The 20,512-nt window shown below is 45.0% G+C and overlaps 2 protein-coding genes across 3 annotated transcripts in view; one reads left to right on the plus strand and one right to left on the minus strand.

Annotated features, from left to right (window-relative positions):
- WTAP (WT1 associated protein) overlaps nucleotides 1–3,563 on the minus strand; it is a 29,208-nt gene extending 25,645 nt beyond the window's left edge. The window contains exon 1 of one of the 2 annotated variants that reach the window (XM_052784826.1): nucleotides 3,343–3,541. The gene's annotated coding sequence lies outside the window, so the exon portion shown is untranslated. Of the gene's footprint in view, nucleotides 1–3,342 lie in introns of both variants that reach the window. The other variant, XM_052784827.1, reaches the window with a different exon arrangement.
- An 8,239-nt stretch (nucleotides 3,564–11,802) lies between these two features.
- On the plus strand, nucleotides 11,803–20,333 carry ACAT2 (acetyl-CoA acetyltransferase 2). Its single transcript, XM_052784829.1, has 9 exons — nucleotides 11,803–11,952; nucleotides 12,058–12,192; nucleotides 13,465–13,646; nucleotides 14,525–14,642; nucleotides 15,417–15,560; nucleotides 16,634–16,756; nucleotides 17,481–17,635; nucleotides 19,353–19,463; nucleotides 20,090–20,333. Exons 1-9 carry the CDS (start codon nucleotides 11,904–11,906, stop codon nucleotides 20,255–20,257), a joined length of 1,185 nt encoding a protein of 394 aa, XP_052640789.1. The 5' UTR covers nucleotides 11,803–11,903; the 3' UTR covers nucleotides 20,258–20,333.
- The last annotated feature ends 179 nt before the right edge of the window (nucleotides 20,334–20,512 follow it).

The following is a 20,512-nucleotide window of genomic DNA, read 5'->3' on the forward strand; positions in this document are numbered from 1 at the left end:
GCATAATAGGATTGCATTGCGCTAGGTTAAATATTCACACTTCCTTGAGTTACAGGACATGCTTCCTTACCTCAAAAGGATAATACATAATATTTCCTGCAACTATGATTATATCAAAAATATTGAGTCCGCAAAGATTATAAGTATACAAGTAATGAATGCAAGGTTTGCCAGAGGAATGCATCTTTGCAACATGCTTTCCAACAGAAAAGTTGCATATAATGTAAGATTCATGTAAGATATATAAGACACACATATATATATATAAGATTCAACAAGCCTGTAAAACTGCTGCGATGCACATATACCAGGGAAAGGATGTGTCAGCTCCTTGGCCGCAAACATTTAGCTTCACAAAAACAATGCTCTTCAGTAGTTAAAAAAATATTTTCTCAAAAAGACTTTCACAGACTACCCTAGGTATTTTCACGACAACACCCAATGAACTAATTTAACTTTTCCAAATCCTAAGACAAAAAAATCCTAAAATTGTTTGTCAGTAAGACAAACAAATACACACCAAATGAAGTAGAGCCTCTTCAGCCTACACTAACCATTGACAAATACACAGCACTTTACCGAACAAGGCCCTGGTTAAAAAATAAAAATAATAAAAAAAACCTACCCAAAAAACCCTACCAAAAAACACCACACCAAGTACAGTGCACAGATGAAACAACTTATAAGCCTTTCATAAAATAAATACTGACATTAGAACCCACAGAAAGGTTTCCAAAAACATTCAGTAGAAGCATCTCACTGATGAATGGCAGCTTCCTGTTCCTAGTCTTAGCAACACAGAGGCACTTAAGTGCTTCCCTAGCCTGAGTCCCCCCACCCCCACCACCTTCCCTCTCGCACACAAGAAGTTACTCAAGCATTTTGCTTTAACTTCTGGATGCAGCTCCTTATTTGAGACTGTTATACTGAAAACATACCTTAAATATATTCAAGCGAAGAGGCTATCAATACAAACTGCTGGTGCCCAACTCAGTCATCCAAAGTAACACAGAATAACTTGAGATCACAGGGGGAGTGCTCATGACCCCTGTATTTAGGTTGCCTACCTCTCTCACTATAGTTTTCCTAAAGATTTTTAGAATCTTTTAACTCCTTCAGTGTTTGGAAGTAAGTCTTAAAGATCTCAGCAAAATTTAAGTCCTTGACAGACAGAAACATGCTTTTCAGATATCCCACAGAACTACAGCTAACACTGATTAAACTGTGCACAGACGATGTTATTTGTGTGTTCCTCAGAAAAGTACCAGAAGCATACAAATACCAAAAAAGGTGAGTTTCCCCAAAGATTTGGCTTGTGAACCCTGCAGCAGCATAAAACAATGACAAACACTTAATTGCTGCCACAATCATGACTGAAAGAAATCAAAGGCTGATGCTCCATCTAAGGGTAGTCTACCTCTTACCGTCTGACTTTGTGCAAGATTCCAGCACCCAGTTCTCTACAGCAGCACCAAACCTACCTAACTCTAACCTCTACACCCAACATACCACCATTTACAAAGCCATCTCCTCCTTTCAGACAAGAGCACAAAAGTGATGAAGACTGAGGTTACAGGCCACTGCATTACAGAAGTTACTGTTATAGTAGGTGGCAGTAAGACTTGTAGTGATAGAACTGTACACTAAAAAAACCAAACCCACTAGCTAAAAATATTCTACAGGTTATTTTAGAAAAGCTAGATTGATCATATCTACAGATAAACACTAGCACTCTTTCTGTATGCATGAACTTCACCTCACTACTCTCATGCAACTGCTTTTTTGGCACCTACAGTAACCTACCAAAAGCTTACAAATTTATTACTGCTATATATTTCTACCATTGTGCTCAGTGTTTTTCAGAAACATTAAGAGCATCAGTTGTCACTGTGATTTGCTTTAGCTTTCTGTTCGTTAACACATGAATTTGTATGCTACAGGCAATAACATTACAACTGAAATGTTCATCCTTTGAATTTAACACAGTAACTTTTCAAGTACTGTGCAGCAAGAGGTGCTTCTCATCATTCTACTCTCCTCTAAAAGAGATGATCTCTCTCCTACGCAGATCAGAAATATTTTGCACGGGCATGAAGAAGTGATATTTTCTACAATAGAAAGAATCAACATAAACAACATTCCTGTATAACTGACTAGAATTAACACCATTATATTTTGCAATTTATATGACGAACAGCTTAACTGTACTATCCTAGCTAGGCACTTTCATGATTTTGGGGAAACGACGGCTGCTATGTGCCACTCCTTCCACGTATCTGCTCCTGGCAACGAGCAATACAAAAACCATATTCCATACTTAAAATAACATCGCTATGATCACTGGAGAAATTTTTTATGTAATCTCATCATGTTTTAGGCTTTTATGGCACTTTAAACATGAAGAGAGGTGAAATGGAAAGTGCATTTTAATTTTTGGAACTCCAGTAGTCTGTATACCTTTTGCTACAGTGTTTGGAAAACACAGAATTTAAGGATTAAAGAAACCCTAAGAAACAAAGTAATTAAATAATATCAGGTATGCGGCTTTACTCGTTACACCTGAAGTAACCGCCAGGTATTTTAACGATATGAAAAAGAGTTCCGTGGGGAAAACCCCGGCACAGGCTCCAGGCTCTCGAAATATGAAAAAAAGCTTCAAAACAACACCCTGACTAGGCAGACTTCACACTCGCCTCAGCAACGGCGGTCTGAAGCCGGGTCCCGCGGCCGCCACCCCCCCCCTCCCCGCACACACACACACACACACTCCCCCGCAGACGGCGAGGCCCCGCCGCGCAGCCCCGCCTCCTGCGCGCAGACCCCGCCGGCGGCGGGCCAGGCGCAGCTGCAGGCCGCTGACCGGCCGGCTCGCCGCAGGCGTTTGACAGACCCCGCGGCTGCTGCCGCCGCCGCCACCCCCCCCAAACCCTCCCCCCCCCCCCGCCAAGCTCAGGCACTGCCCGCCCCGCCGGGCCGCCCTCGCTCGTCTTCAACAAGAGAGAAACGCGTCTCCCGCGCCCGCGGCGGGAGCGGGGGGTGGGGTGGGGGTGGCGGCGGCCGTGCCCAGGCGTGGCGGCTGCCGAAGGGTGAGGGAAGAGGATCCCAGCCGAGCAGCCAGGCCGGGCTCGGGGCCTCGCACAAAATGGCTCTAAGTGCTTCCGCTCCTCCCCCCCCCCGCGGGAGGTGAGGGACGGAGCCGCCGCTGCCGGGGTTTGGCGCCCCGGGACCGCGAGGTGCCCGGTCCCTCCCGCCGGCCCCGCTACCTCCCGCGAGGGGGGGGAAGATAGTGGTGCCAGGGGAGGGGGCTCGGCGGCGGGAAGGAGCGCTCGCGCGGCCACTCACCTCCCGCCCGCGGTGCCGAGGCCTCGCTCTCCCAGCACACTAGTTGCCTGGGCCGCACCCGTCACATCGAGGGCGAAACGCCGCCACCGCTCGCGCCTGCCGCCACCGCTGCGACCGCAACCAGCTCTACGGCGACCGCCGCTCCGGTGCCGGGGACGTCGTCGTCGCTGCCGCGCCGCGCCCCCCCCCCCGCCCGGGCTCGCTTTAGCGCGCGGCTCCCGCCCGCTCTTTATTTGCGGATTCTCTGCGCTACAAAATGGCGCCCAAGGAGGAAATGAGCGCCCGGCCGCCCCGCCCACGGGCCGCCCCCCACGTTAGGGGCGGGGGGCTGCGCGCGCAGCCAGCGCGGGGCGGCGGGAGCCGCCGCAGTGGGGCGACGGGCGAGGTACGGCACGGGCGCCTCAGCAGCGGGCGGCTCGGCCCCGGCCCGCTTCTGGCTCTGCCCCCGGGGAGCTCGCCCCTCGCCCGCCCCGCCGGCTGGGCCGTGCCGAAGTGCGCCTGCCTGGCCTGTGTGGCGGTTTCCTGGAGTTGTCTGCACGTCGATTTAAAGCCTGTCAAACAGGCAGAGGGGCGGGGCGCGTAGCGAGACGCGGCGCATCCTGGGGTGGGCGGAAGGATACGGGCGCTGCGCGGCTACCTGCCGGCGGGAGCGGGAATCCCTCTGGGGCGGGCAAGCGGGCTGCGCTGCGGCCGCGCCGCCTCGGCCGCGCCGCCTCCGCCGTGAAGCCGGCTGACGGGGAGCGGCGGCGGCGGGAGGGCTCGTGGGAAAGCTCCTGGGAAAGCTGCTTGGCAAGCTGCTTGGCTGACGGAAAAGATGGCATCTTCGGAAGGGAAAACTGCGCGCAGCAGTTAATAGCCTGCAAGATGGGCGCCGGGCTTCTCGACGTGACTTCTGGAGCTTCCTGCCCGTCTGCCAGGCCGGGGAATGAACGTTTGCACTCGGGTGAACCGAGCTCGGCGGTGCCGGCGCAAGTCAGTGCCATCAATCAACCATGAAAGAAAAGGGAGTTAAATTCCAGCTGCTTCTGAAGAAATTAAGCTTCAGTTTTACCATTTGGCAATAATAAAGAATAGAGCATAGCATTTGCCCTTAATTGCAGTCTAGCACTGAGCTGCTACTTTAAAATCAAATTTATCATCCTTACTATCCGTGATTTCTCAAGCAATGCTATTAGGACAAGTAAATACTTTTCCCCTCTTGCCAGCAAAGTCATAAAGCTTCTGTAGGCTAAGTTAGTCTGTCAGCTGGGTTGCACAGCTGTAATTGATTGTCACTCACTACATCACTGATGAAGATGCTCCAGAAATCTCTCATGACTCTCGCTGGTAGCAGAAATAATACATTCGCTACAGAACAGATTCCGATGTACTTGTTCCCACGTCCATATATATATGAATACACAGATTTTTCAGTGAGAACTTGAAGGATTTTGAAAACCAAGCCACGCTACAAGTGATTTGACATGGTTACCCATAAAAGGGTAAGGATCGTGTGATTAGTGACCGCGAGGACAGAGGGCTTGAATTAATTCCTTTGAAGACTTAGCTCATTTCTAATCTGAAAAAGATAAGCTTTGATTACTGTTTGGGGTTTCCTGCTCCTGCCTCTGCTTTCTTCCTCCTTACAGGTATTTGTTTCAAGCATTCAAGATACTAATTAACAGATGAAGCCATCACAGGATATGGCAGCATAGAAGAGGCACTGAAATACCAAAGTAGTCCTTAATATGTACATGAATGTAGCAAATTGACTTGATTTCCCCATGTGCAAATGTAAACATTACAATACTAAAAATGCACATCAGCCAAGCAGGACAACAAATTAAAACTTTTTCCATGTAAAAGGTGGCAGAGATATACTGTGCTGCTTCTATTCTGTGTATTTCTATTCTGTATATAAATTACCTAACATTTTCTGTATATCAGTGGCGATTTAAACACAAGATATCCCAATATTTGCCTGGGACTTGGCTATTTTTTGTTATGTTCAGATACTAGGCCTCCCTTATATCTTTTTAATAGTACAGATAAAGGTCTAGCTCAGATACACCGTAAGGTGTGGGACCGTAAACCTTCCACCAGTGCTTGTTGTTTGTGCTCATGAACATGTAGAAAATATTCCTGCAGTTTTTACCCCTTGTCAGCACTTAGTTATTTTAAATTCATCTTTACATGTGTGGATTATATTTGTGGAAAAAGTGCTAGCTGAGCAAGAGGCAGCCAGCCAGAGACATCTAGAGACAAGCAGAATCAGTCTGGAGAGTTTTATATTCTGGCCTGCCTTCCTTCTGTCCCTTCAAATTAACATGTGTATTATCAGGCTACACTTAGAATTTTTGTTTGCGAAAATAAGTGCAGCAATTTGTTAACCAGTCATCTGATACCTTTGGGAAGAGGACATTTAAGTGAAATAGTCTTTTATTCTCTTTGCACTTCACCTAATGCAATGAGAACTAACCTGGGACTTTTTGGTGCTACTGGAATAAACGTGTTGACACCTGCATTGGGTTGTGTTTACAGCATGATAACAGGAGTAAATTTGCTTTTCAAATTATAGGTGCTAGCATAACCCCCAGCAGCATCGTTTGTCCTCAGATGAGAGGACATGTAACGATCTGTCCAAGCACCAACAAAAAAGCAAACTGTGCTGGTTTCAGTTGGGATAGAGTTGATTGTCTTCCTAGTAGCTGGTGCAGTGCTATGTTTTGAGTTCAGTATGAGAAGAATGTTGATAACACTGATGTTTTCAGTGGTTGCTAAGTAATGTTTAGTCTAAAGTCAAGGATTTTTCAGCTTCTCATGCCCAGCCAGTGAGAAGGCTGGAAGGACACAAGAAGTTGGGACAGGACACAGCCAGGGCAGCTGACCCAAACTGGCCAAAGGGGTATTCCATACCATGTGATGTCACATCTAGTATATAAACTGGGGGGGTGGGGGATTGCCACTCAGGGACTAACTGGGCGTCGATTGGCAGGTGGTGAGCAATCGCACTGTGCATCATTTGTATATTCCAATCCTTTTATTATTACTGTTGTCATTTTATTAGTGTTATCATTATCATTTTTAGTTTCTTCTTTTCTGTTCTATTAAACCGTTCTTATCTCAACCCACAAGTTTTACTTCTTTTCCCAATTCTCTCCCGCATCCCACTGGGTGGGGGGGAGTGAGTGAGCGGCTGCGTGGTGCTTAGTTGCTGGCTGGGGTTAAACCATGACACCCTTCTACGTTTGGCTTTGATGGAAAAGTTGATTAAAAAAGAGGAAGAATGTCCTGATGAGACCATCATTTGGCGTTAGAGTAAGCCCCCTGCACTCCTACACCACTGCCCACCCTCCTTGTAGCGCCGCTTTCATGCCCAGGGCCTGCTCAGGGGATATTAATGGAAACGGTTCTCATTTTTGTCTTAAATCTGTTCATATTGTCTCTTGTTTTAGGCTCCTTGAATGACAGTGTGTTATTCATTAACTTAATTATCCATTAACTGGAAGGCTTGTAATTGTTCTTACCTGCTCAATTCCAGGTTTCAGGAACTAAAGAAAGGCTAATCAGCTCCTGCAAAGGTTCTTCTTGACTTGTAAGGACATGAGATGGAGGAAGGCAAAACCACAGTACATCTGCTGCTGGAGCAGAGAATGAGCTCTCGGGGGCGGGGGGAGCACTAGAAAAGGCTGCTGTACCCTACAGGTGTGGGGGAAAGGTAAAATGTATGGATTGCTGCACTGTGAAGAAAGTGATACAGAGAAGTCTTTCAGGTAACTACTAGGTAAAGATCTGGGCAGCAAAAAGCCCAAATTTGACGTCCATGAACTCTCCCTCTCTTACAGAAGCTTCCTGAATACTAGGCTGCAGGCTTAATGCTTTCTTTATATCCCCTGATAAGATGTTTTTAAGGGTCTTAGTGGAATTATCACATATTTTTCTTCCATTTTTAAAGCAAGAAGTTACTAAACTCCTTCAGAAAGCTCTTATAAGGGCTTCTCTTTTAATTACCAGTAATTTTTACAATTTTACATATTATATGACTCTATGAAAGCATATACAATCAGCAGTATGATAATGTACAGCTCCACAGAGCCAATTTGATTTGCAACTCTTGTCTCCAACATGGCAGCACTTGCGATGCTACTGCACAGCTGTGAATTGGTGTGTGCAACACCATGGTCAGGAAGTTTGTCTCTCTTAGGGGCTGACCACACCAGTGAGTGAACTCCCGAGCCTCTCCTTAAGACATCCCCTGATTGATAATCAATCAAGATACAATTACAGGCAAATGGTAACTCTAGTTAAATTCAGTTTTGGGTTGCTTGATAAATACTGCAAGCTTGCATTTGAAGTACAGGTGTGCATATAGTTGCTACAGATATAAACCCAGGTATTTACCTTTTTTTAAGCCATAGAAAGGCCGTGATGGTTTTAATAATGCAAAGGTTTTTCAGTCTGAGGGGGAAGACAGCATTTTTTATTGAACACTGATTAGATTAGGAGCTTTCCCTGATAAAAATAGATTCAAGGAAAACACAGATCACTCTTAACATGGCCAAGAACATTTTTGCCCATCAGGAACTTGATTTCCAAGGACCCAATCAGTCAGGTTGAAGTTTGAGGTTGAGGAGTTTTAGAAAATGTAAATCTCATCCCTGCTGGGAAAACAGTTTGTTCTTTGAGACATACTTTACGTGCTGAACCTACCCATAGACAAGTGAGTGTCAGTCCACTGGTAGGAAAACCTGGAAAAAGAAAGAATTGTCCTTCTAGACCTGAGAAAGGGCCTTAATGTACTAAAGGTGCCCAGCAAGCCTGAGTGCCCTATATATCCTGACATGATGTCACAGTATGTGGAGAAAGGGAAAGGCTTCCTCAGATCTTTTCCACTTGAAAAAGGCTCTGGTTTTCAGGAAATTATGCTTGTTGTAGAGCTTACTTGTTTTGGCAGCTGATTTAATTTTTTTAAGGAGAGAAAGAAAGGGTGACTTTGCTGTCGCTTTGTCAAAGAGCAAAAAGCTGGCTTTTTGCTTAGACCAATCAAAGAACAATTCCTATTCCCTATCAGGAATAAAAATAATCCCAAACACAGACAAAGCACAGAAAACCTGTATCTAAAGGGTGAATGCCTCTTAAATGCTTTCAGATGAGAACTATGGACGCCCAAAGTATCAAGGATTATAAGATGTCTTACATAATTACTGTGGAAAGGTTTGACTCCTCTCTTTGAAGATGCCGGTTTTTATGCACACTGCTGCAAAAGTAGTCAGGTGTGCTCCATGCTGCTGGCAAAGAATAAAAAACACAAGAGAAACAAGGAAAAACATGATACTCTTATCAGTATTAGTAACATTTTGGTAGCAACACTGATCTCTGTAAAGGTTAAATTTAGAAAACATTTTTTGTAGAAGAGTAAATTAGCGAACACTCAAGCGCTCTAAATTTTAGCCTATTTCTAATAAAACTGAGCCACTATTACCAAATGAAAATGCCAGAATCTGCACTTTGAGTATTTCAGATAAGGCACGAGTCCATTTCATTGTGTTCGTAGAAAGGTAATAAATAAACTTTGCGCAACATAGCCTTAGCCTTTTACTGATAGCAAGTAAGCTGTCTGTTCTGAATTGACGTCCTAATTTTTACTGACTTACTTAATTTCCCAGAGCTTAGATTTCCAAGAAGTGGTAAAATGTACCAGCACAGGGCAGTAGTTTGCTGTTGAGTATTATGCTGCTCATTGACTACACTGAATTTAAAAGCACAGCTGCCTAGTCACACTCAATAGGGTTTTTTTCTACATTTAAATAACTTTGATCTGTACCATACATGTTTCATAATTATTTGCCTTTGTGCAATTGCTGTGTTATTTTGTTCCTTTACATGTCCCTTTTATCCATTTGGATCTCAATCCTGGACATTGTCCAAGCAGAGTTAAATAGGATACTGCAAGTCTGATAAAGATGCCAAGATAAAACTCATTCATCTCTGTCATTCAGGGTGGCCCAACATTGCAGCCTGGTCCGTCACTCGTGTTGGGTTGCAAAACAGTCCCGCTGTTTGGGGCTGAGAGCAAAGGTGCAGCAGGTTGGCTTGTTGGGGTGACCTGGCCTGAAGTCCCTAGGACTGCTTCACATTCACACTCTTTCCGTCTGCTAGTGGATTAAAGGTGAAGTGTGGGGAGGGAAGGGGCTGAAGCCTCACTTTATGTTCTATTCAGTATTTATGGTGATATTTGTAAAGTTTTAAAAAGAAGGGCATCTGGTCCGTAAGCCTTACTTCAGGTGTAGTGTCATTTTTGGACTTTGCACACCTGCTAACATTTAGTGTTAATCTGAGCTCATCTTACATTATTGATTCTGTATTTGCCTTGATGACCTTAAGTTGTAAACAGTCAAATATTACATTAAGAATGATGTATTGGTATATGGTACAGTTGATAAACTAGGTTACTTGGTGCTGTCCTCATACGTCTATATCACTCATTCTCTACTGAATTTTGAAAAGGTGCAGGGACTACTTGCAGTCATATCAGGTTGCTCCGGAACTGTACAATATTTTTCTAAAACAATCACTCTGTATTTCTCAAAATCATATATTCCTGAGTTTTGCTTGCATGGTAGACCTACTAGTTACTTACTGATGAGTCTTTTGAAAAGACACCAACCATGTTTTTCCCATCCAGATTTAATCTGAGGTTTTTGTTAGTGTTACCAGCTGCCCAGAGTGCACAGCATCATTAAAGAAAAGCTGTAGTGCATGCTTGTTGCCAATTAATGCATCCTTAGGAGACTGGTAGATCAGTCCACCCGAGCATTTGGCTGCCCATGGGATTTTCCAGAGGTTCCCTTTCCTGAAGATACCTGAGGGGATTCTTCTCTTGCTAAAAGCTGGAAACCCCAAAGTAACTGAAGAAATCTTACGGCACATGGTTCCCTCCTTTGGCCTTATCCTTCAGTCAGACTGAAATATCTAAAAGGAGAAACCTATTCAGAGTGCTGGAGTTACTCTGACCAGTGTGGTTTAACAGAGTTATCAGTGAAATCTAGGCGAACAGTCTTGCTTTCTGTAGCTGACGTGGGTTTTTTCCTATCTAGTAATGCTGTAGTTTTTTACGGTGTAAAGCAAGAATAGCGACTGACAGGAGCCAGAGGAATCCAACCTGGGTATTGTATTGCTCCTGTTGCTCAGTGTTTCCCCACAGAGGGTTCAGATACATTTTATGCATGCAGATTTAATACCACCAAGTTCAGATTAGCCAACATGCAGAATGTGATCACCAGTGTATCGGTGCATAGAAGTCATTTAAGTTTGTCAGTGTTTGTCATCATGTCCTATGTGCTTTTCTAGGACTTAATTTGTCCTTCTTCTACCACCCAAGAGAGATCCTACTAAATTTTACTGCATGGATAAAAAAATGTATCTCCCAACTTTGTTGATACTCTAGCTAGGTAGGGGTGACAGCACATTTTCTAACCATCTTATTGGCCTTCAGTTGCAACTCCAATGCGGTGCTTTGGCTGGCGCTTCTGTTTGTTAGGCTGAGTATCTGTTCTGCAGACAAGTTAGCACAGGACTCGGCACAGGAAGGAGTAGGGACTGAAGATCTAGTCTGTGAGATAGAGTGATTTCGCCCCATCAATCCTTTTTTTTTTCCTGCTGTTACTTTCTTTGACTTATGCTCTTGGTTCCTCCCTTTACTCTGTCCCTTCTTCCTCCAAATACCTTAACATTGTTGCTCCGCACCCCACACCTCTAGGCTTCCCAGCAACACTTCCCCACAGAGAAACATCTCTGCCTGCCCGCCGTGGCTGCTGCCGCCTCCTCTCCGTCCAGCCTCTGCCTCCCTGGCTGCCGGGGAGCTCCGGCTCGGCCTTGCTGCCTTTCCCCTCGCAGCGTTCGCCTCCGGCCCGGGAGCAGCCCCCTCCTTGCTTCTTTGTGCGGGTCGGACGGGAAGGGCTCTTGGGCCGAAGGCACACCACCGCCTATGCTAAAAATTATATATATATGTTAGGCTTCTGTTAAATTAAAAAAAAAAAAAGTCCACGTTGGGTGTTGGTAGTCTCTGGGCGTCAGTAATGGTTGCCGAGGAGATCAGCGATAGGCAATTTTGTATAGTTTGATTTAAATCATTATTATTCTGTTGGGTTTTCTTCTGCTCCCGTACATCCGACGAAATGCCACCGTGCAATGAACAAAGGGCCCTTAAAGCCGCCATCTGATAACGGAGCGTTCGATCTGCGCGTTTTATTTTGTAAAAAAGCTAAACTGAGTACGAGCGGGAGTTGGCAGAAGGCGCTGAACAGACCCCGGGGGCTCCGGCGGGCCGGGGGAAGTGCCCGAGCCCCCCGCCGGAGGGCCCAGCAGCCCCGGGCGCGGCCGCTCCTCTCGCCCCTCACCCCTCCGCCCGCCCCCGCTGCCGGCAGCGGCCCCTCCCGCCCGGCGGCGGGCGAGGGGGCGGGACCGGCAACACGCGAGGGGCGGCCCCGCCGCCGGCTCCGCTCTCCCTCTGGCTCCGGCCGCGGCCGCCGCTCTCGCTCCTGCTCCTCAGCGCCGGCTCCGCGCCCGCCACCGCTGCCGCCATGAGCGCGGACCCCGTCGTCTTCGTCTCCGCCGCCAGGACGGCCGTCGGTGAGGGGCCGGGCCGGGCCGTGCGGTGCGGTGCGGCGCGGCGCGGCGCGGCGGGCGTTCCCGCCCGGGGCCGGTGCTGAGCTCTCTCCCTCTGTGTCCGCCCAGGCTCCTTCAACGGCGGCCTGTCGGCGCTGCCGGCGCACGAGCTGGGGGCCGCCGTCATCCGTGAGGTGCTGCGGCGGGCCGGGCTGGCCGCCGAGGAGGTGTCGGAGGTGATCCTGGGGCAGGTCCTCACGGCAGGTAGGGGGGCGGCGGCGGGGATCCCCCCCTTCCCGCGGGCGGGGGGTGCGGGGTGGGCTCTTGCTCTCCACGGCCACATCCCTCCTTAGCTCCCCCGCGGAAAGAGCCCGTGGCTGTGGCTCGGGACGCGAGTGCTGGCCGTTAAGGGCGCGGTTCGTCGTTCACAAAGGGCTTGAGCGGCGGCTCGGCCGCCTCTCCGCGCGCGCCGGGTGACCAAAGCCGCTGCTGGGCTTTTGGGAAGGATGCGGCGGGGGGATAGTTCGGGGCGGGGGGTTAGATCCCCAAAGCAGCTTAACAGTCTGCGTGTGAAAGTCGGTTTCTTCTCTGTGTTACAGCATCCCTTCTTTCGCGTTGGTCATCTCCTCTCCTAAATTTAACATCCTAAGCAGCGATAACGCTGAGGTGCGAGGCCTGCATTTGTGTTTATCCCCAAGACTGACCTGCCAGATCTGTGATGCCACTTGCTCCGAGACAAATGTTTTGATTTGGAAATGGAAATGCGGCTGATTGATAGGGAATTGTTTGTTTTGAACGGTCCCCTGCTTTTGCCAGGGTAATGTTTAACCAGTAGAGTCATAGGGCAGGTTTGTATTTTTAAAGATGGTGGAAGAAAATAAAGGAAATAAATATTTTTGTCTTACTTAAAGCTGATCCAGATATTTTTAGCTCGCTGAATGATGTGCTCTCCTTATCTGTTTCTTTGCATACAAAGAGCTGGCATTACTTTGGCCTGGGGAGATGCAGATGAAGAATGTTTTCTTTGAATATAGCGCTCCTGTTCTCTCCCATCAGTATTACAACAAAGAATGGAAGCTTTGGGGACTGTATTTGCATAATTGTGCCTTTGGTTTCCATAGGAACTCTTAGGGAAAGTTGTCTGCTGGTGATGTACAGAAGATGTCAGAGAAACCCTTCAGCAAGTAGCAATTTAAATGAGCTCTCACTTTATACACATACAACAGGCTAGTGCTAATTTGAAGTTGGTGTTTCATCTGACCTGCCATCAAAAGCAGCGTTGCAGATATGAAACTATCAGTAGCAAGTCCCTGACCTTGCAGGTATTTTATTGATCAACAATATACGTGAGTGAGGTAACTGAGCTCCTGTTTACAGATTACTGCTGGGAACTTTTCTCACCAGCTTCTCTACCAACTGAAAATAGGAGCGAGCGCTAAATTTTGGTGGAGTCGGGGTACCTGTTGTGAAAAGTGACAAGGCCGACATTTGTTTTGTTAAGAACAGACAAAGGAAAAATGCTGCCTGTTCCTGCAGGTGCTGGCCAGAACCCTGTCCGGCAGGCGAGTGTTGCTGCGGGAATCCCTTACTCTGTACCTGCCTGGAGCTGCCAGATGATCTGCGGGTCAGGCTTGAAAGCAGTATGTCTGGCTGCTCAGTCCATACTGACAGGAGACTCCAGCATCGTGGTCGCAGGAGGCATGGAAAGTATGAGCAAGGTAAAGCAAACGATTGCACTTGCATTGCACTGACTTGCTGGGAGCAAACAGCATTAAGTTGTGTTGAAACCCTGTGCTTCTAGGCTAACTCTCTGAAGGCAGATTGAAAGAGTAGCTTTAGTTTCTGTACTTGGGAATGAATTTACATGTGCAACAATTGACTTCAGTAGCTTTTTTTTTTTTTTTAAAAAAAAAAAGGCCTGATACTCTAGCTACTGAAAAGGCGCCATGCAAACACACACCACACATGGCATTTAGAATTCCATTTTAATTTCCATCTAGCCCTGTTGTGGTGGGTGATTTGCTTGTGACAGCTGGCAATAGACAGTTTTTTTGTGTTGCAAGAAGCCCCAAGAAGGAATAAGTGGAAATGCTATTGTTCACCAAGCAATTTGTGAAAGGAAGCATAGGGCTTTCTATTTCAAGGTTTTCAGCCCAAGGTTGTACCGAGGAATAGCTCTGGGCTGGTGATCTGATGCCTTACAAGTGAGTGGCCTCTTCTGCCAGGGCTCGCTTGCTGCCTGCGCTGAGAACGATGTTGGTGTTGGCTGGCAGTGGAATGCAATTGGGAACCACCTAGAGGTGACTGGTAGGATGGGGAACCCACGGCCATACGGCCCCAGGGATGATTGATTTGGTCTGTGGAGAGAAAACACTTGCTGCCTGGTGATCTGCTGCTGGGGAAATGCACAGGCCAAAGAGACCACACTAGCTGGCAGACTCCGGAGGGAGAGACAGAGCGGGCAGCCAGGGAGACTGCTGGGATTTGGGGTAGCTACCTGCAGCCACATGGCAGGGGTCTGTCTCTTCAGCTCTCTGGCTGTATTGTGCGCTGGAGATATAAAACATCTAACTCCTTTCACAATACCTTCTTGCAGGCACCTCATGTGATTCACATGCGAGCTGGGGTGAAAATGGGAGAGGCTTCCTTGCAGGACACTGTAATCCTTGATGGCCTTACAGATGCATTTTATCAGTATCATATGGGTATAACAGGTAAGTGGTGACAGTCCAGAAAATGAAATGGTTAACTGGGAAGGGGGGAAGAATTCACTGACAGGAAATTTCAGAAATCTGAAGTTTCAGATAAGGTGTTTCAAGCTGCCCTTAAGTTGTAGTCATGAAAAAGAAAGAAATCCCTAATACTGAAAGGCATTGAAGGCATTTTCTGGTTTGTTTGTAAAGCTACTGGGTTTTTTTCTGTCTGAGCTAATCTCGATGGATCTCTTTTGCATCTGAGCAATTTATTTAATTTCAGCAAAAATAAGCAAAATAATCCCTGTATGTAACTGAAGCATTCAGCAGCACAGATTTACAGTTGGCAGGAATTGCGTAAAGTGTACTGTGGATACACATGGTTCTGCAACTTCAGATTATTGCATCCTGGATAGGATAGTCAGCCAACTGCTTTTTCAGACCCTGCTTATGAAACAGAATAACTTCCAAACCGTTCCCTCCTCTGAAGTAGCTGTAGAGAGACCTGAGCATAGTAGTCCAGAGAAGCAATAAACTAGAAAAGCTTGTTTGCATTTGTATTTAACTTGAGATACCATCTGGGTGGGAGGAGATCCCACACAGAAATTTTTACCTTCCAAAGAAAATACAGTAGAGAATCATGAGTAAACAAAATGAGGAAATCAGAATGAAAACTGTTCAACAAGCTTGGCTGCTTGCTACAGCAAACATTAATGACTACCTTTTTGCTTACAATTTTATAACTTAAAATTTTAGCATTTCCTGATGGCAATTTGCATTTTGTTCCTATTTCAGCCGAAAATGTGGCCAATCAGTGGCAAGTCAGCAGAGGGGAACAAGACCAATTTGCTGTACAGTCACAAAACAGGGCAGAGGCAGCACAGAAAGCTGGCTATTTTACAAAAGAAATTGTTCCTGTTCTTGTACCTTCTAAAAAAGGTAGGTGCGAATGGATAATGATTTTACAGAAAAAAAATCTGTTTTCTACTATGTCTCCTATAAGCAGTGGATGGTTTCCCACTTACACAGCCTTTTCTGTAAGCTGTTCTGTAAGTGTGTAGCCTTTTGCTCTCTTTTTCACCTTTCAGTGGTTATTTTTTAGATAAGAGAGAAGCAACGCAAATGTGGAATATCTAAATGTAGCTCTCTTCAAATACTACTACTATGTTTTATTGGAGATGTAATTACTACGCAGGCAAACTGCTGACTTAACCTAGGCTTGGATGAGGTACAAAAATCAGCATTTTTCATTTCGTTAGAGTCCTGCTGCACCAAACTTAAAACAGTCACGTTGATCAGGCAAACCTTGCCACCTAGTAAAATACACAGAGACAATGATTAGGGTTACTAGTTAATTAACTAGGTCAAGTTACATATATTAGGTATGCTTCTCTTTAGGTCTGTTAGGGATATAAACAGACCTATTATGGTGCTTGAGCCAAAGGTCTGTTTCTAGAGCAGGGGAATTCCCCCAGCTCCTTGTGAGGTGGATGCAAAAACTGAATTTTCCAAACAGAAATCAAGAATCAGTTGTTCAACATTTACATTGAATAGACCCTGTGGGAAAAGTTCTGGCATTAGGCTGGTTACAAACGAATGAAGGTCTTTCCTGGTACCAGTTTAGATAATAATAATTAATGACACTTGACTACTCTTTGCAACAAGATTCCTACAAGTATCATTTGGGAGATAGCCTTCTGCTTGGAAGAGAAGCTACTGGCTTAGGAACAGCAAGAATAAGATCTGCTTTTGTACAACTAGAGAATATTTTAGTTGTTAGTGTTTGTCTCAGAAAACCCAGAGCTGTCTGTCCTGCTAGAAGCAGCTGGAGGGTTAGAGCAATTGGTTAAACTGCACTGAGTCAGAAGATATCTCCGACACAAGGATGGCTTTTTGGTTAAAAGGAATATGGCATATATTCCCAATCAGCCTGTTGTTTGTGGTGGCTTTCTGTTCGAGACATGTGTCCATGTGATTGGACCCTCCTGCAAGTATAACGCTCTGTTTTGCAGGTCCTATAGAAGTTAAAACGGATGAACACCCTCGACATGGGAGCAACTTGGAAACAATGGCAAAGTTAAAGCCCTGTTTCCTGACAGATGGAACTGGGACGGTAACAGCAGCTAATGCTTCAGGTTGGTCCATCTGGCTAAAACCAAAATGGAAAACAGTAGCTGCTTGTGGCTCAAGGCAGGGTCTCTGTGAGGGGTTAGGCTGCTGTGTGGTTACTGCTGAATATATCTTGCAGGAAATGGCAATGTGTTTGACAATGTAGGTAGAACTTGAATATAACTGTGGTGGAGAAATTCTTTAACAATGAGTTGTCTTTTGCTTGCTTTCTATGAAGCAATACAAGTGTTTGGACAACAGCAGCAATATTTGGTAGGCTGAAACAAATAGAAACTACATCCTCTGTTTCTAAAACTAGCTGTCTAGTGGTTTCTAATACTGCAGGTCTGGACAAAGGAAAACTTAACAATTCATATTTGAAAAACGTTAGTCCTGTGGGACTAAGTCTCCTGCCTCAAGCAGCTTTGAAACTTCTTCCTTGGTCCTCATGCTGCCTCTTCCAGTCTACCTAATAAATCTGATGTGGTCCTTTTTCACATTTGCCTCAATTCTTACACCTGTTGGTTTCCAAAGAGAAATCACAAACATGTCACATTTACGGCAATATAGATATGTTACCCATTTTAAGTGCTTGTGTCAGAGGTCAGACTTGGCTGATCTGAACAATACTGACCTAAACCAATAAAAGATTTGCGATTTTTGTTTTGTCTAGGATGTGAACAAGCAGGAAAAGGTGGTACAGTAAAAGCCATAAACCCAAACAAATGCATACAATTTGTCATTCCACAGGTATAAATGATGGAGCTGCAGCTGTAATTCTAATGAAGAAATCGGAAGCTGCTAGGAGAGGTCTTATGCCTTTGGCTCGGATTGTATCTTGGGCTCAGACAGGCATAGATCCATCTATAATGGGAGTAGGGCCCATTTCAGCAATAAAGCAAGCTGTAAGTAATTATCTATGTATCTATTATTTAAAAACTCTTGCTTGTAATTACTTTTCATTTCCTGGCCATGAGTTGTTTTTTCTATATTCTAAGGAAAATTCAGTAGAAAAAATAAACTAAGTGAAAACAAGACTTAAAATAGCGGAGCAAATGTAAGATTAAGGGTTCTAGTGCTACCAGGCTAGTGCTTACTCATTGGAAAAAAAAAAAAAAAAAAAAAAGTATAGGTCTATGAATAGAGTTCAGAGCATAAACTAGGCGGGTTTGTGAAAGGCCACCTAGATAACCTGTGAGGCTAAAGATCGTCTCATGGATGTGTATGCTAACCTAATTTGGGGATGATTTGGTCCTGCCACGATATGGTTCTGATGCTGTCTGGCCAGATTAATTTTCAGATCACTGCCTGGTTGTATTTGCAATAGTACAACACTGAGAGAACGGTCAGTGAGTGCCTCTGCCTTAGCAAATGTGATGGTGCCCTTTGTGTTTTAGTTTGCCATGTGAAAGGGTTGGAGCACGCGAATTGGACTCCTTTCAGATGAAACTAAACAAGAAGGTACACTCCAGAACCACATCTAACGTGCTCAGACCATTATTGCACCCACTGATGCGCTCTGCGTTCAGTCCACAGGACAAGGGTCTCAAATAAAATGCCCCATGTGAGCAGCCCCTATGGCACCACACTGCTTGCTAATATAGACGTAGCCCATGGCAACCCCAGCTGATTATATTAAAACAGCTATGAAATTGAGCATGAAAAGAGCTCTTGTACAGCTGATAAGGATAGATTTGCTTTTAGTGTTCCTTCTTAGTTTTATTTATACTGTGAAGGCCTTTTTTTGTTCATCTCTGAAATGTTCTGGCAACGTAGAAGCCTAACTTGAACTCACCCAAACTCTGTGGCTTTTCCTGAGAAAAACTGTAATGCTGAAGCTTTTTCTTACCAGATCTCAAACTGTTCTTTCACATCAAGAATGCTATAAACGTATACACAATACACAGTTTTAGTTTAACTTGTAGAACAGACAACCTGTATTTAACAGTACCTGTAATTTTATAGGTACTTTGAAAAAGGGCACACTACTTCATGATGTAAACTTTGTGTGTTATCAGACACTTCACACCCTCCATGTATTATCAGTATATCTCTTCAGAATTTCATAGTAGCACTTCACAGTGAAAGAATGACTAGGACATGCATTTTAGCATTACAACAACATAGTAAATCTTAAAGACTTTTCCCAGAAGGTGAATGGTTTCCATACTGTCTCTACTGGACAAACTACACTTGACACCCATCACTAATGGTCATTTCACTATTTCCTGTGTAAAAATCTGATGGAACCAGACTTATGTCCTGAAAAACCTGCTCTTATATCTGTTAAAACCTACTTTTGAAAACAGTGCTTGTTCTATTAAGGGCGCTACATACAGTTTGATTCCCACAATTGCAGCACCACTATGTATGTAAAATGAATCAACATTTTTTAAGAGCAGCCAGCATTTTATAGCACACTGTACTGACTTCTGCCAACACTGAAATCTTGTCTGTTGTCTTCAAGAATTCTGTCATCAACCCTGGCTATAAAAAATTTGTTTCCTTCAACTTGTTAGAAGTGGTGGCTTCAAATCACCAAATTTGTTTTACAAAAATCTTCCTCTGGTGCTGAGGAAGACCTAAAAGGTAATAAAGCCTCTATATATTTTGTTTTCTCAGATTGACAAAGCCAGCTGGACTCTGGAACAAGTTGACCTGTTTGAAATTAATGAAGCTTTTGCATCGCTGTCTGTTGCAATAGCAAAAGAACTGAAAGTAAATCCAGAAAAGGTAACGAGTATGTTTGAGGCCATAATTAGTTTACCTCCTGTAATTTGAAGTTGTTCCATTCTGTGCATCTGGACTGTATTCCAAAGAGGCGAGGAGGGTCCTCTTGCGATTGCTTTGCCATAAGCAAAAAGGATGGGAATGCCAGTAGGCATTTCTGTACACTGCTGTAGCCTGGCTTTGCTGGCAGGCACATCCTTTCCTAGCTGAACAGCCTACAACTGTGTTACAGCGCATTTGTATGCAAAGCCAGGTAACTGCTTGAGCATACTTGTAATTAACTTCAGCAGTTGAACTTGCTGCTGGAAGTGTATTTGCCACTGTATCCTTCCAGTGATGGCAAAAAGCATGGGCATTACCCTCCCCTCCCTAAATAAGCCTCAATTATCACCTGAATTATCTTCAGGGAGTAAAGATGGGCCCCTTTCAGAAGAAATACTAACAGCTGTTGCATCCATGTCCAATTTCTCCTTGAAATGGGGGTAGCAGTTTCAGGCTTATTCACAGTCAAGGACTATATCCAGTGAAGTCATTCACCTTGAAACCAAACTAAGCCAGTTAAATGATTTCTTAACTCAGTATTCTATATTGGCATTTGGGGTTTTTTTTGTTTGTTTGGTTTTTTTTAGATTAATATCCAAGGTGGAGCTATTGCTCTTGGCCACCCTCTTGGTGCTTCTGGTTGTCGCATCCTTGTTACTCTTCTACATGCGCTGGAACGAACAGGTGGAAAACGTGGTGTTGCTGCTCTCTGTATTGGAGGAGGAATGGGAATAGCCATGTGCATCGAGAGATGAACGTTAATGAATGAATGAATAGCAAGTGTTAACTAGCTTTGAAACAGTTTACTAATAAACTTCTAATCAAGGAGCACATCTGTTTGTTTTGCCTAAAATTAAACAATAAGCTTACTCCATTACTTTTTGCCACTCAGTCATTGCCTTGACAAAATGGTTAGTGGCTGCTGCAGGCACTCCAGTTATTAGCAGACACTAAAGCTTAAATTCTCAACACAAGTACCAACCTCATTTCCAAAAATTAATTTGTTCACA

This window comes from Harpia harpyja, chromosome 4, assembly GCF_026419915.1.
Source record: "Harpia harpyja isolate bHarHar1 chromosome 4, bHarHar1 primary haplotype, whole genome shotgun sequence".
In the NCBI taxonomy this organism is placed as follows: domain Eukaryota; kingdom Metazoa; phylum Chordata; class Aves; order Accipitriformes; family Accipitridae; genus Harpia; species Harpia harpyja.

Bases quoted from the DNA above. Each gene is read 5' to 3' on its own strand.
- ACAT2 (XM_052784829.1), top strand. From the start codon at position 11,904: ATGAGCGCGGACCCCGTCGTCTTCGTCTCCGCCGCCAGGACGGCCGTC. The intron at 11,953-12,057 runs GTGAGGGGCCGG...GTGTCCGCCCAG, and splicing joins CGCCGCCAGGACGGCCGTCG to GCTCCTTCAACGGCGGCCTG. The intron at 19,464-20,089 runs GTAACGAGTATG...GGTTTTTTTTAG, and splicing joins TGAAAGTAAATCCAGAAAAG to ATTAATATCCAAGGTGGAGC.